This window comes from Gymnoscopelus braueri (assembly GCF_963280865.1).
Source record: "Gymnoscopelus braueri genome assembly, chromosome: 14".
Taxonomy (NCBI): Eukaryota; Metazoa; Chordata; class Actinopteri; order Myctophiformes; family Myctophidae; genus Gymnoscopelus; species Gymnoscopelus braueri.
This window is the reverse complement of record NC_137619.1, coordinates 37,861,699-37,877,959: the sequence shown is the minus strand read 5'-3', so window position 1 is coordinate 37,877,959 and position 16,261 is coordinate 37,861,699. Positions and strand designations below refer to the sequence as shown.

The 16,261-nt window shown below is 41.9% G+C and overlaps 1 protein-coding gene across 1 annotated transcript in view; it reads left to right on the top strand.

Annotated features, from left to right (window-relative positions):
* The window catches only part of LOC308101105 (signal-induced proliferation-associated 1-like protein 2), a 122,877-nt gene that overhangs the window by 67,116 nt on the left and 39,500 nt on the right, over positions 1 to 16,261 (top strand). The window contains 3 exon segments of the mRNA XM_080450441.1: positions 1,138 to 1,295; positions 2,016 to 2,592; positions 11,126 to 11,400. Coding sequence (XP_080306567.1) covers positions 1,138 to 1,295; positions 2,016 to 2,592; positions 11,126 to 11,400 — 1,010 coding nt within the window.

Below are 16,261 nucleotides of genomic sequence, written 5' to 3'. Positions count from 1 at the left end.
AAGCCCTGGGAAGGGGTTAGCAAATAGGAAGTGGCTGTTTTACAGAATAAGACATATCACTTAAGATACCTCACATCTGTCCCCTGCACCTAGAGGCATCCGATTGCCATGATTGGAGGGTTTTATTTCTCTCTCTCTCGCTCTCTCCTCGATTTCCCTCTCCTCACAATACTATCTGTACGGTGCGGGATTAGCGTTTAATCCCTTGGTGGTAATCTTTCAACCAGCCCAAGCAGAGCTCACCCCTCTCATCCCTATACTTCTTCCCTTCCAAATGCACTACTGTGATCTCTAATCCTGTTTGTTTACCCATCCTCTCTGCTCCTTCACACCTCTGGAGCAAATTTGTAGAAACAGGTTAACTGCCTACTGCCTAATTCATTCAGCAATATAAACTGTCTAAGCTCTGTGTCTTGTGGGACCATAATTCTGGTGCTGTCTAAAGGCTTTGATCCTAACCTCTCCTCCAACATCTGGAATGCGATATCAGGGTCGACAGAAAGGAGCTGGAATGTCTTCAACAGAACTAAATCAACCGGCGCTGTTGCTCTCTGTAAATTATTTGGTATCCTGCTGACAGCAATTATATTTATGCCAAAGGTAGTTCATTCCAGTTTGAAGGGCTTGTTTTTGGGAGGGAAGATGAAATTAAGTGTTAATTAGAAAAAGCAGATACCCATCTTTGGAGTAAAACTTTCTTACGAACGTCTACAAAATTGACGCTTTGTAGAACTCATTTTGGAAAACACCATCTTTATTAAAACTGCAATTACATAATATTGTGTGGAAATGAAACTATACTTTTATGAAGTTGTGTGGTAAGGTTTTCTCTTATTACAAAAGATTGACAAAGATGGATACAGAGGATGGATATAAATGGATATGCAATGAAACCCTGGACGAGTAGGGATTGAAGAGACAATTTAATTTCCCTGAGTGACAGCCTCGTAATCCTTTCAATATAACAGAGTAATAATCAGTACTGGCAGTTTTACAGCCCGCATATGTTCTCTGTTCTCACAGCTAAGCTAAGCGCTGTTCCTTGTACCTGGGCCTTTTTATGATTACTCTTGTGGCATTTTTCCTCACTCTCATTGTCTTTCTCTGTGTCCCTTCCTCCTTGTTTTAATGTTTTAGTTATTACGGAAGAGGCACATTGGCAACGATATCGTCACCATCGTATTCCAGGAGCCCGGGGCCCTACCCTTCACTCCGAAAAACATCCGCTCTCATTTCCAGCACGTGTTTGTCATTGTCAAAGTCCACAACCCCTGCACTGAAAATGTCTGCTACAGGTAAAGACAGAAAGCATCCACCATCCTCCCCAGCAGGCTTACTTATCGCTCAATCCACCCAGGCGGCTAAGGCCTGTCTGGAAGGAGAAGGTTGGATGAAAACACTTAAAATTGACGACATTGATTCAAGCCCCCAATTATTGCAGCTCTTCTCCCTGGAAGAAGAGAACTGCTGAAGATAAAGTCATACCCCCCCAAGACATTTAAGAATGTGTTTATCCTTTGATGTCTCTCACATAAAATGTATCTCTCATGCTAAACGGCTGAGTGTGAACATTTAGGGCAACTTAATTTGAGGGAATGATGATAGCAGTGTGCTAATGCTTCCCCAGGTTGCCTTCGTGACTTCATAGAAATGTAAGAGAATCACAAGGCTTTATTTGATCCGTTTGAGGTTGTACAGTTCTTATTTTCACCTTGAAATTATGAATTATGACTTTTCTGCTCAAGGGTTGTTTGAAGTCACAAGACGGCTCCTGTTAATAACATACCATTTAATCAGTGGAGCAAAATGAGTCATGCCTTTTAGACCCCTCCGTTTGATCCTCCTATCAGAAATGAAAGCAATCTAATTTCACAGATCTTTCAAATAACCACTCATTACCTAAATCAATTTTCTCCAATTCACGGCACCTTATTTTTCTTTGTCACAGCCAGAATGCTATACTTTAGCCGTTCCTAGTAGCACTATCACTGATACCGTTACTTCTGTTTCCACAGCGTGGCCGTGTCCAGATCTAAAGACGTGCCTCCGTTCGGCCCTCCTATACCTAAGAGCGTGACCTTCCCTAAGAGTGCCGTGTTCAGGGACTTCCTGCTGGCGAAGGTCATCAACGGGGAGAACGCCGCGCACAAGTCCGAGAAGTTCCGCGCCATGGCCACCCGCACGCGCCAGGAGTACCTCAAGGACCTGGCCGAGAACTTTGTCAGCACGGCCACCATCGACTCCGCCGTCAAATTCAGCTTCATCACGCTCGGCGCCAAGAAGAAGGAGAAGGCCAAGCCGAGGAAGGACGCGCACCTCTTCAGCGTCGGCGCCATCACCTGGAGCGTCCGGGCGCGCGACTTTGGCCAGTCGATGGACGTGGACTGCCTGCTCGGCATCTCCAACGAGTTCATCGTCCTCATCGAGGAGGACTCCAAGAACGTGATCTTCAATTGCTCCTGCCGCGACGTCATCGGCTGGACCTCGGGGATTATGAGCATAAAGATTTTCTACGAGCGCGGGGAGTGCGTCATGCTGTCCGCCCACGACAACTGTGGGGAAGACATCAGGGAGATGGTGCAGAGACTAGAGGTGAGTCATCTAGAGCAGTGGTTTTCTCAATGTGGGGCCCATGAGGGACCACCAGGGGTCCTTGGGGGGGGTTCCAGGGGGTCCTCAGCAAAAGCAGTTAATATAGCATCACAATCATTTTAACCACTCTAACCTGGTTAAAAATAGCAGATCTACAAGCTCATAGCGCGGCACAGAGTGCGCGCTATGAGCTTGTAGATCTGCTATTTTTCAGAAATCTTGAACATTAGTGAACATTTTTAACACAAATCTTTGCTTCTGGGGGTCCCTGGCACAACATATTTTCAGATGGGGGTCCGTGGCCAAATATTTATCAATTTTGGGGTCCTTGACGTGAAAAGGTTTTAGAACCACTGCTCTAGAGCAGTGGTTCTCAAAGTGGAGCCCAGGGACCACTCAGGGGTACCAGGGGGTCCCCAGCTAAATTAGTTGCTATATCATCACAATCAGTTTTTAACCACACAAATAGCAAGCTCGCAACATGAGCTTGTAGATCTGCTATTTTAGAACAGTTTTTGAAAAATCGTGAAAAGAACACAAATCTTCTCTTGTGGGGATCCCTGGCACTAAATCTTTTCAGATGGGGGTCCCTGGCACTAAATCTTTTCAGATGGGGGTCCGTGCCCAAATGCAAATACACATCAATTCCTAGAGACTCGAGAGGAATTTTCTCTGTGATGTTAAAATGCTTATAATACGTTATGTCAGCTAGATGAAAACAAATGGCAAAGCGAGCTGATCTTTTGTATTTTTAACCTTTATCTTGGTTCAAATCTTTCCATATCAAAGACGACGCTTTAGCCAAAATACAAAACATATGTACCAGCACAAGAGGATCACATCAGTGGAATAACATTGAGACCCATAGATGTCCACGTAGGACAAGTCGTTTGTAATCAGCTTCAGTCGACTTCAGTCACTCTCCTACGGATGGGGAGAGATTCCATCTCACATGTTTGCTTACTCTCACAGATGCACTTTCCGTCTGTTAAATAGAGACAAGAACTGTAATTAAGAAAGTTATCATATTACATTGTATAAATAAAAACTGGGTCATTGCTGTCTGAGGTGTAGAGCTGGAAGTTGCCTCTGTAGCACTGTGTTATTATCCAATAGTAGGTACATAATAATCGATCTATCCCACGGCATGTTAAAACTTGATTTATACTTGGTTGCACTCCATGTCACTCACCGAAATTAGCTGATCTACGAGCTCACAACGCGTTGCAATGCAACATGTTGTGATCTTGTAGATCGGCTATATCCACACACGTCAACATTGAAGAGCTCAACTAAGTATAAATCACGGCTTTGGCTTGCACTGACATTCAGAAAATGTGGTTTTGACCTCGCAAGTCTAAGAAAAATGCAACCTGTGAGCTATGGCAATGTTCATCTCCCGGGCTTTGTAAAAGAGATCAGTAGAACATCCCTCCCAAACCATTTACCTTTAGCTGACTTCTAGTCTAAGTAGATTCATGCTGTAGCTTCATTAAACTTGACCTTGTGACTCTATGTCAACTGAAATAACAGCAGAGTACGGAATCTGCATGACATAACCGGGAAAATATCCTCTGCCATTAAATGGGACAGTGAGACATTAAGTTGTTTTGGCTGAATGCTGACGGCTGTGGTCTGCCTGTGGTAGAAGAGGATGTATTATGAATATTCCACATACCATTGTAGATTTACTGTGAACCACAAACCCTGTTATTTTATGTTCATTACAGTATAATGTCAACAGAGCTGTTCGCTTGCTTAACCAATATGGACCCTGATGAAGACTGTGTTTCAACTTTACCGTGTACATCCCCAATGAAATACTCTCCTTAGTTTTTCCAAGTTTTTTTTTTAACAAGGGCTTATAGGTCACCAATTTGCAGGTGTTCTCTTCCTTTCGGTTAGGATAAATCGTTCCAAAACCTCACACAGCATTTTAATCTAAAAACAAGCCTGATGCCACTCACCGTGGCAGAAAGCCGATTTGATAGAGGGCAAAAGATTAGGGATGATGTGATTGTGGTCCATCGTCAGATTGCCAAATGTCTGGATTGCAGATAAGGAGGAGGCCGATTGAACGAGGACAACAGCAGACCCGTGTGCGCCAACCCAGTTTTGAAGGGGGGGGGAGTCGAGGAAAATAGAAACACATTTTTTGGGTCTGACAGACTAAGAATAGAGAGGGGCTGAACTGATTCCTTCACTCTTATCGAGGTAGCTGCTAGTCCAAGTTCTCCCGGCCCCCCTGTGTTCTGCCTCTAGCCTGTGGACAGGTGCGTGTTTAATTAGATAATTAATAATTAGTCAACTAAAACTAGACTGCAGGTCCTTACACACCGGGGTGATTTTTTTCATGCGAATAATACGGTTTTTTTTAAAACCTTATAAAGTCAATGCAAGCTTCCACACCAGTTTCGCGGAGCGAAAAAAGCGTCTTTTAATTATTCGGAACGAGTCCGAATTTTGCGTATATTCGCATATTCGCCGGTGTGTAACCGCCTTAACACTAAAACTTAGATGATAATTAGTCAACTAAAACTAGACTAACACTAAAACTTTTCAGAAAATAATAAAATAAAAAATATGACTAAATGGAATTTTATTCAAAAGACTATGACTAAACTAAATCAAAATGTGCTGTCAAAATCAACACTGGTTTGTGCTGTGTGACAGGGTTAGGTTAAGTAGGCCCAGGCGGTCCAGCCATCTGCTTCCTTCCTCCGTCCTAGTTGTTGGTATCCAGTGCCTTGCTTCCGCTCCTCAGATTGGCTTATTTTTTCCGGTTACAGTTTCCATTGTTTATTTATTAATGCCTGATGATTCAAGACAACACTTTGATTCCTATAAAGTACAATGAGCCTGGGAGTGAGACCAAAACTCGAAGACTGATTTTAGCCAGTGGTGGAAAAAGTAATACATTTTTTTACTTCAATAAAAGTATCAATAGTGAATAGAAATACTCTACAAGTAAATGTCCGTAATTCAAAATTTACTTGACTAAAAGTACAAAAGTATTGGTATCAAAATGTACTTAAATTACCAAAAGTAGAAAGTACTCATTATGTAGAATGTCCCATTTCACAAGTTTTCAAATGTATAAAAAATAGCCGATCTACAAGCTCACAATGCGTCGCATCGCGATGCATCGTGAGTTTGTACAGTAGATCAGCTATTTTCAAATGGCCGAAATGTATATAGGACTGAAGTGGTTAATGTATGTTTTGTAATAATAATCTAAATCTACAAAGTAACTAGTAACTCAAGTTTTGAAATAATTGTAATGGAGTAAAAGTACAATATTTGCCTCTGAGATGTAGTGGAGTAGAAGTAAAAGTACTGAAAACTGGAAATACTCCAGTAAAGGAAAAATATCTCCAAATTGTACTTAAGTACAGTACTTGAGTACATGTACTTAGTAACTTTACACCACTGATTTTAGCCCAACATTAATCCCTGCTGGCTTTGGTCCCCTTTAACTCTCATGAACCCTAGCGTCCCTATTCTGGGGGGGGCGAACATTTGGTGAAAATAGCATATCTACACGCTCACAACACGTTGTGATCTTGTAGATCTGCTGTTTTGGAGATTTTGTGTACAGGGGGAAAAGGGGAGTGGGCCATGGACAGACCCCTGGGGGACCCCGGTCAACGATGTGTATAGGGTTTAAGTGGTTAGCTTTTAGCTGAAAGTCAATCTGGTGTCTGGATGCAGATTTACACGAAATGTATTGGTTTACCAGTAAAAGGTCTAATGGCTGACTCCCTCCAAATGTCAATAAACACTAATGTGCCTCTTTTACAATACACAGTAAAATCCCCAGTGTTAACTCCGAGCGTTTACGAATGGATAAATTAACACTGTGCCCCTACCGTACACCCACGCCTCAATTCTTTATGGGATTGTGATGGCTAAAAGATCATTACACTCCTAAAGGTGAGAAGTTTTCAAAAGTGGAAAAAAAAGCTTTAATGAGGCCACTGGAGGAGTGCTTGGAAATCCCTTCGATATACTGGATATACTCACCTCAAACAACAGAAGATGCAACTCGCATATTTACCATATTTTAAAGGATGCACTTGTCATTCAGTCTCCACTGAGCCTCTCTTGAGGAAGGACAGTGCAGGATATATTACCATCTATGATTAGCCACAAGACATCACTCCCTCATTAGCTATGGTAATCTCCCTTCAAGTTTGCTGTCCGCTTATCTGCCGGGATTTGTGAAGTAGATTCAGACGTGCTCAAAAGCTATAAAAGTATTAATAAATAAGCAGCTAACTCGTGTTACTTATAGCCCATGTAGTCAGAAGTAGCGGTAATAGGCTTATTGCCCAGTATGAGCAGACCGTACTGGCTGTGTCCCCAAGGTGTCTGTGTTTGCCTGAATGTGTCCCAGGGGTTGACTGGTGTTGTGTTTCATTGGGGAGGATTTACAGGCGGCCGGGCCTGTGATGTAATGTGACCCAGGCAGCACAGAATGAACAGATTGCCCACTCTAACATAACATGCAGATAGAGAGAGAGAGAGAGAGAGAGAGAGAGAGAGAGGACAAAAGAGTTTTTTTGATAATGTTCCTCTCTCCAGGTTGAGCTGGGGTGGTTGTGTGCTCAATTGTTTTTGAGACTAGACAGCAGTGTAGATTTTGACAGCACATTTCGATGTAGTTTAGTCATAGTCTTCTGAATAAAATTCCATTTCGTTTTTGTCATATTTTAGTCATCTGAAAAGTTTTAGTGTTAGTCTAGTTTTAGTTGACTAAATATCACAAGATTCTATTCGCCAAAATCTACAGTCGATTTAGTCGACTAAAATGTATGTTGGCGAGCCTTGATGGCGCCGTAATGGCTGATTTTACACTTGGTCGCATGCTGAAAATAGCCGATCTACAAGCCCACAACGCTGTGACCTTGTAGATCTGCTATTTTCAGAGCGCAACACCCGAGCGCAAACAAGCATAGTGACTGAGTTCTACTGGATCTCTTCTCCACTATAGTCCCTCCCTGACATTTTAGTCCCTCACGAACATTTTTCGTCATAGTTTTAGTCAATGAAATCAACACTGCTAGACAGTTGTCAAAGTATAGTTCAGATCATTTCAAACTTGGGCTCTCTCGGAATACTTTTGTCCGCCATGATAATCTGTCCTGATCAGAACTTCACAATTCACATCACTTGACCATTTTTTTGTGGCGCTCTGTCAGATGGGCGTGTGCTAAAGCAAATATTTTAGTCTTACAACTAACCCTAAACTGGGAAAGACAAAGTTGGCCAACTTGCTACATCTTCTAGTTTGGTGTTTAGCAAAGGAGGATATTAATACTTGGGTGTCAAAATCGTAACACGACAACAATTCTTCTGGCTCTATTCTTACCTCACATGACAGCATTGTGGGAATATTTCCTTTGTTTATCATTTAATCAGTTGCCACTGTCCTAGATTCACTAAATTTTTTCACACTGTTCTGAGGGGAATCAAAAACATACACAGCGCTGAGGAAATGAGTGAGTCACCCTAGTTGTACTGTAATGCTCCTTGAAGTTATAAAGGAATGACAAAAAAAGAGGTTTGGTTTGTTGTTTCTGAAATAATGCTGTCATCATGGACATACTACAGGTCCTCCTCCTTGTAATAGGATGTTATGGAGGCCCGCTGAAAGCTCCGATTGTATTTTGACAGCAGTTTTTGTATGTCTGTCCACTTTAAAACTCGTCTATCGTCTTGTCACGTTTGTCACAGCAGCAACACAAGCTCTTATAGAACATGGTGCCAGACATCACGCTAGCACCATTATCATAATAACTTTATAGACCACCACTCCTCCATATGAGATAATGAGTGTGCTGTCTGATTTAGCTATTATGCATTTGGGCCTAATGACAACCTAGGCACGTTCATTTTCTGAATGGATTGAATAAAATACCCAATGATGGCATTTTGAAAGCTATTATTTAGGCTTAATGAATTTCTGACAAGGGCAGTTTGATTGATTTGTTGCGGCGTGGACCAAAAACCATCAAATGTCTGCCTAATACCTACAGTAGTTAGGTTCCTTCACATCTTGGCTACTGTCAGTGGTGTAAAGTAACTAAGTACATTTACTCAAGTACTGTACTTAAGTAAATTACTTTACTAGAGTATTTCCAATTTTTTTTACTTTTACTTCTACCCCACTACATCTCAGAGGCAAATATTGTACTTTTACAATACAGTACTGTTACTAGTTACTTTGCAGATATAAATAATTACGTTATAAAACATACATGAACCACTTTAGCCCTATTTTATACCTAGGCTATTTGAAAATATCAGATCTACAAGCTCACGACGCGTGTGAGCTTGTAGATCAGTTATTTTCAAACATTTTAGTACTTTTACTTTTGGTACTTTAAGTACATTTCGATACCAATACTTTGTACTTTTACTCAAGTCCATTTTGAATTCCGGACTTTAACTTGTAACAGAGTACTTCTACATTGCGGTATTGATACTTTTACTTAAGTAAAACATTTGAGTACTTTTTCCACCACTGGCTATTGTAGATGTTCGTCAGTTCCTCTCAGTGCTGTAGCGTCAACACAACTCTCAGTGTTGTATAAGCCTGTACATTCTGCATAGCATACTGTAGGCTGACTGTAAAAAATCGTATTGGTCTTAATGTCACTGGCAATCTCTGCTCAACTGCTTCCATCACGACACATACGCTCAGCCCATTTACCTTCAAAGAGTTCCCGTAATAAGCCTTTCAATTAGTTAATCACCGATGTGGATTGAAACCATGTGGAGATGCAGGGCTAATGCAGGTATTTGCCTCATCATGGCTGACTGGGAACCAGTCTCTCTCATGTGGGGTAGGATTTCTGCCAGTGCGAGAATCTGGTGGAGTGTTGACAGGTTATAGTCTTAGTTAATGTGTCCGTGAAGCCAGCTGCCACTCCAAGACAAATGGAGGCGGTCAGCCAGGATTGACCCGAGACTAATCTGATGGGTGATTCAACTAGATCAGATGGAGAGAGTGTGGTTTTCCACATCAGAATGTACTTAAAGTAACAAAAGTAAAAGTACTCATTATGCAGAATGTCCCATTACCCAGTTTTCAAATGCATAAAAGTATTTTGAAAATAGCAGATCTACAAGCTGAGCTTAAAGATCTGCTATTTTCAAATGGCCGAAATGTATATAGGGCTGAAGTGGTTAATGTTTTGTAATAATAATCAAAATCTACAAAGTAACTAGTAACTAAAGTTTTCAAATAATTGTAGTGGAGTAAAAATACAATATTTGCCTCTGAGATGTACTGCAGTGGAGTAGAAGTAAAAGTATTGGAAATTGGAAATACTCAAGTAAAGTACAAATACCTCAAAATTGTACTTAAGTACAGTACTTAAGTAAATGCACTTAGTTACTTTACACCACTGGTGCCACTGCAACTGATGCTGCATGTGTGGTGCAGTATAGCAAATAGATGCACCTTTTACAGTATTCTTCTTTAGAAAGAACTCCAGCCTGGTTTGATAGGCTTGGCTTTGAGTCCATATAAGCGTTCCAAGTGTGCCTGGCAAACCCCATGCTGCACGCTATGCATGCAATGTGTGATATGGGAACCCCATGTAGGGGAAGTTTCCTCAGAAGCGTGTGTGTGTGTGTGTGTGTGTGTGTGTGTGTGTGTGTGTGTGTGTGTGTGTGTGTGTGTGTGCGTGTGCGTGTGCGTGTGCGTGTGGGCGTGCGCGTGTGTGCGCGTGCGTGTGTGTGTGCGTTCATGTGCACAGCATATGTGTGTTATTTGGCAGCCCACTCTGCTGTTCTTAGGCTTAATCTGTTAGCTCTGTGATGCATCCACTTATTTACTTCCATTTGAAAGGTTCTTTGGATTAGCAAAACAAACACGGTCACACTACCCTGCCTAAGGACACGGTTTACTTTATGCTCCAGTCGGCCGCATTGTATATCCTTTGTTTGGTTGTGCGCATGTGTGCGTTCGTATGTGTGTGTGTGTGTGTGTGTGTGTGTGTGTGTGTGTGTGTGTGTGTGTGTACATTACAGAATTTACATACTATAGTCTATACTCCATCCTGTGCTGAGGGATCTTTGCTTTTAAGTATGTTACATTCCTTCACCCCTAATCAGGACTGTGGTATCTGGAGCAGCATTTCATAGTTGCTGTCTTTCTGTGTAGAGTGATATCTATTTCCTATGTCCATAATATCACTGAACTTAAGTCCTTCTCAAATGTGCAATTAATCACTTAGGCCCTATTTTAAACTTTGGTGATAAAGTAAAATAGCTGATCTACAAGCTCACAACGTATCACATCATGAGACGTTGTGAGCTTGTAGATCTGTTATTTTTGAAAGATTGCGAAAATTGAAAGATTTTGAACCATTTAGCATAATGACATGCCCAAAAAATGGCGACGCCACAGTTAACAAAGTTAAGTTCATATCCCACAAGTTGTGTGTTCGTCAATGCCACCAAGTATAAATTCTTCACAGTTAGCAATTGAATTCATTATCAATCCTGGCTCTGATTCCCCCAGATCGCGACCAGAGGCTGTGAGACCATGGAGATGACGCTGCGTCGGAACGGCCTGGGCCAGCTCGGATTCCACGTCAACTTCGAGGGCATCGTGGCGGACGTGGAGCCCTTCGGCTTCGCCTGGAAAGCGGGCCTGAGGCAGGGCAGCCGGCTGGTGGAGATCTGCAAGGTGGCAGTCGCCACTCTCACCCACGAGCAGATGATCGACCTGCTGCGCACCTCCACCACTGTCAAGGTGGTCATCATCCAGCCTCACGAAGACGGCGCCCCTCGCAGGTATCTCATCACCTCTCCATTCCCCCTGCAAAGTTATATGAACTCCTTATTGTGGTGACTCTATGGACACAGAAAAAGCCCTCTATAATAATCCCATAAGGGTGTTACTTATCTATTCTCCACTGGCTGTGTTATTTAAAGGAGAAATGAACACTCCGGAAAGATAGCTGTAAGCATAATAGAAGACGACTGTGGGTTCTTCCTCTCGTTTGTTGCTGCAGCTGGGCTAAATTGGCCTCTCATTCGCTTTCAATATTGTTGATGATTTGCATACAAAAAGGCTTAGACTCAGGGTTCTCTTTTTTGTCACATTGAGGTTGATGTTCCTCGCTGCGAAGGCTACACAGTGATTTCTCTGGAGAGGAGAACACTGCGTGTGTGTGTGTGTGTGTGTTTGCGTGCGCGTGTCTTGTGAAAGAGCACTCCCGAGGCACGAGCAGACAGAGACAGTCAGCGTTTCTCGCTGATGATAATGAGAAGAGCTTCTTGATTAATGGCTGAACTCCTCCTGTTACAGTCAGACAGCTCACACACAGCTCAGATTGCTCTTTTCTGTGGGTTTCTATACCGTCCCATCTTCTATCCAGCAATTTACGATGGGGGTGTCTATGGCTTCTTAGAGATGCTCGTGCACAAGCAGGAACGGCATCACTCCCCTAATTGAAAGGGAGAAGCGTATTTCAAATGATCCTTTGTGACGGGCGGAGATGAAAGTCGGCGTGAAACGTTCGCTTCCAACGCACACCTGCTTGTTTTGTCTGTGAGCGCTCCACGATCCAATGAAAGCATATCCATTAAATTATGCTTTCACACTCCCATTTCTGACATCTTTGTTTTGCTGTTTGTTAAGAATGACAGGTTTGTGCAGACCAATATATGATGTGCCAGTTTGTACATACAGTACTGTACACACACAGCAGAGTGGGTTTACTGTATGTGTTTGGGTTTAATCTCAAGTTTCTGTTGTTGAACAGCTTCAAATAGTTAATACAGTTAGAATGATGCCAGTGATATGGCAGTGTGATTGGGCCACTAATGTAGGGTTTACCTCCTCTTATGTTTGCTGATAGGCATACAAGGCACACAATCTGTTCAAAAATTGCTTTTTTGTGAAGAAGCCACAACCATCTTATAGGCAATCGATGTGAAAAGTTAATCACTTCGTCCTTGCCCTGTGACCAAACTTTCCACAAAGTTTCATTCAAATCCCCCCATAGCGAAAACATAACTCCCATCCAAAGCCTATAAATTCTATTTTGCTAAGCTCTTGAACCTCTGCATTGAAAGAGTGCTGAACTAAAGCCTCAAAATCTGTCGTACAAATCTTTTGGCAGATGTGTGTGTGTGTGTGTGTGTGTGTGTGTGTGTGTGCGTGTGTGTGTGCGCGCGTGCGTGCGTGCGTGTCTCACAGTGTCAGACTACAAAGCGCAGCATCAATCCTAGTACAGTAACTGTATCTCAGCTTTGCATTGTGGTCTGGCATTGGGAGGCCTGACATATTTGCTCCCCCAGATGGTGGGCTAACATGCCATAGTCTGTGAGTCCAACACAACAGCCTCTCTGGCAGCAAGCAGCACTAATCCTCTTAACCGCGATCTGTGTGATGATACAGTACACAGTGATACAATCATAATCGGAGTTCATGGAGGCAGAAAGCAGTCAAAACAATCATCCTCCAAAACGCAACCGGTGTCGACGATCACGTGCCAACTTTTGCCCAGCTCGTTGGAACTGTGATTATGAAATGGGAGGATTCGGTGACGTTGTTTTTTTGGTTTGGCTCATTTGTGCCTGTCTGTGCAGAACATCTGGCTATGTTTGACTGACACAATTGAAGCTGAGAAAAGCCCTTTTCAGCATAGCCAATGAAAGATACTTTTAGAACCTTTTTAGCACTACTTACCAATGCAGACAAAAACAACAACATGCATTAAGTCCTCCCATAACGGTCCTATTGACCCATATACCGTACGAAGCTTGTGAACAGATGTGTAGGGCAGATTAGAAGTAAGTTTACTGTGCTCGCCTCATCGGCCATTCTGCAATCTGCTGTTGAGCTCCGCAGGGACAATAATCTGCTTCTTAAGGGTGATTCATGCCTAGTTGCGCGCCAGGGTCGCGCACTGAAAATAGCCAATCTACAACGGGTCGCAATAGATTGCTATTTTCGGTGTGCAACCCAGTATACATCAGGCTTTACTCAAACACTAGAGTTCAGCTTTGCGGCATGAGAAGCAGAAAGGGTCCCCTTTGTAAAGCCCTGTGAATTTTCTCCCCATCTCTCCCGAACGCATCAAGAGGTGAGAGGTCGGGCGAAGAATCTTGAGGGCCCTCAACTCTTTTCGGCTGCTGGCTCTTTGAGTTGCTTAAAGTGTTGCAGTCAACAATGAGTGCTCCAGTTTCTCCCACTATTATCTCAAGGGAATGGAATTCAGAAGGAGCCCAGTGGCCCCTGACAGTCCCCCCATAGCTGGAGAGATGAGGGCCCACCAGACTAACAACAATGGACAAGAGTCTCATGACCTCCAGACAATACGCTGGCTCTAAACTGCTACCATGACAAGCAGAAATGTTTTCATAAGTACATTTGGATAGGAGGGGCATGTTTGACTATGCTTAGGCTCTGTTGTTTTAAAATTAGAAAAATGTCCGCTAGTTTATTTAATCCCTCCTTCATGGCGGATATGGGGTGTTTGTCTGTAATGCTATTTGACTGCTGAATTTACCATGACATTCATAGAAAAGGAAAGATTTAGACCCCCTGCCATCTCTCTTTCCTTTCCCTACTTTTATATGCATCCCTTTGTTTATGCCTTAGAGTTCTTAAGCTGTTTATGCCTTGAAAGGCGCAGCTATGCTCTCTGCCTCAAACCAAATGAGATATGTCTCTAATATTAGTGCTACCTAGAACTGTATGTGTTTACACTGGAGGCAGGATGTGGTCCTCGCTCAGTGCAATACCAGAGCCGTTTCCATCATCACTCTGGAAAGCTTTAAACAAGTTCAACATGTTAGCCTTGTGTCAAACCAATGAGAGGAAAAACATTGGGGGGTCTTTGAAATTGGAATACACTAAATAAAACAGCAGCTGCGTGTTTAACCTGTAATGTGTATAATATTTAATCAGTGATGTAATGGTAAATAAAAGAGGTGGGTGAATTAAAAACTCAAGTTCATGATCTGTGATTAGAAACTAAAAAAGATAGATTTTTATAAAATGGTGATACTGCTTTATATTCATGTAAATTGCAACAGTAGTATTCTATTTCTTTTCTAATTTTTTCAAAAATGAAATGAGATATATTACCAATGCGTTATTTCAGTGTGTTAAGTTCTGGTGAATTTAATTTGATGAGCTAAAAGACAGGCAAAGGGTTTAGGTTGGTTTATCCCTGACTATTATTATTTCCATTTAGTTTGTAATCCAATGTCAGATGAGGTAAATACAATATAAAGCACATTCACAGAGCGTTTGGCTGTGGCAGATTCAGGTGGGCAGTTGTGACCTTTTATCTGAAGTGTCAGCCTTCTCATTGCGGATTTTCCACAGAGCTTAACCACTTTGAACCTGACAGGCAGCCTCTGTGGATAGCTTTAAAGCACAGCTTTAGACCTATTTCTTCACTCTTGCTTTTAGTTGATTTTTAAATCTCTGTGTTGTTATTCATGTCCTCACTGTTTTGCCTGATTCACTGCTTTTTTTGGCTTTTATTTTTTGTTGTTTTATGCTTTTGCTTTTATTTTTTTTGTATTTTTTTGCTTTATTGTTAAATTATTTGTACCTTTTCTGTAAAGCACTTGTGCTTTATTCTTGCTCTGTAAATCATTTTGAGCTGCATTTCATGTCATGAAAGGTGCTAATCTATACAAATAAAGTTTATTATTATTATCTTATTTTGGTCATTTGCTATTTTTGGCATTCAAAAAATATATTTTGTTTGTAGATGTGCTATATTTTGTTTACCTTTTCGATTAGGACTTAAAGGGGAAATCCACCCATTTTCAATATTTAACTATGTCATTAATATAGCATAAAGGAGTTGTGTGGAAATAAGAAAAAATTAAAAAAAAAATTAACATTGCAAAAAAATGTAACATTGCAAAAAAATTAACATTGCAAATTACACTGTGATGACTCATCATGGTGTAATTTGCAATGTTAATTTTTTTGTTGAAGCCGTGGTTCTCACTTCCCATGCCAATAAGTCATGAAAGACAGCGATTCCAACCGCAAACTCACAGACCCCGACATGGCAAACTCTCTCTCTCTCTCTTAATCCCATCACTCTCTTTTCAAGAGTTGGTCCCCACTTTAAATCGGTTGGGAAAACGATTGCAAAGAGCCTAATGGAATTTCAGTTGGCAAAACAACCATTAGAAAAGACTCTGGTGGCATTTCCATATTGACAATCTATTCCCTTTTCAGGGGCACCTCATTAATGGAACTCCTTGACAAAGATCTTTAGAGGGCTGGTGCAAGTTGTGACCTCTTGGCTTTTTGCTGTGACACTGTTGTCCGAGTGTGGGAATGGATTAGCACGTCCCTTCACCGCCGGCCTTGTCATTAGAGTGACAGCTCTCTGGCTGAGGTTAGACCTTGTCAAGCCACGCTATTGTAATTCATTATGAGCCACGACGTACTGGCGGAAGGAGCAGCCCACGGCAGATCAAACGGATGCTAATATCAAAACTCTTCCGTTTTAGAAGGCGAGAAATGCTGTTTGTTAATGCTGCAGTCGTCGTATATCACGCTATATCTCAGCTAATGCATCAGACAAAACAGCACGCTCTTGCCTCAACACCATGTTAGTTTCAAGGGAATGTTGCTATCCATCAAAAGATTGAATAACCGTTGGGTTCT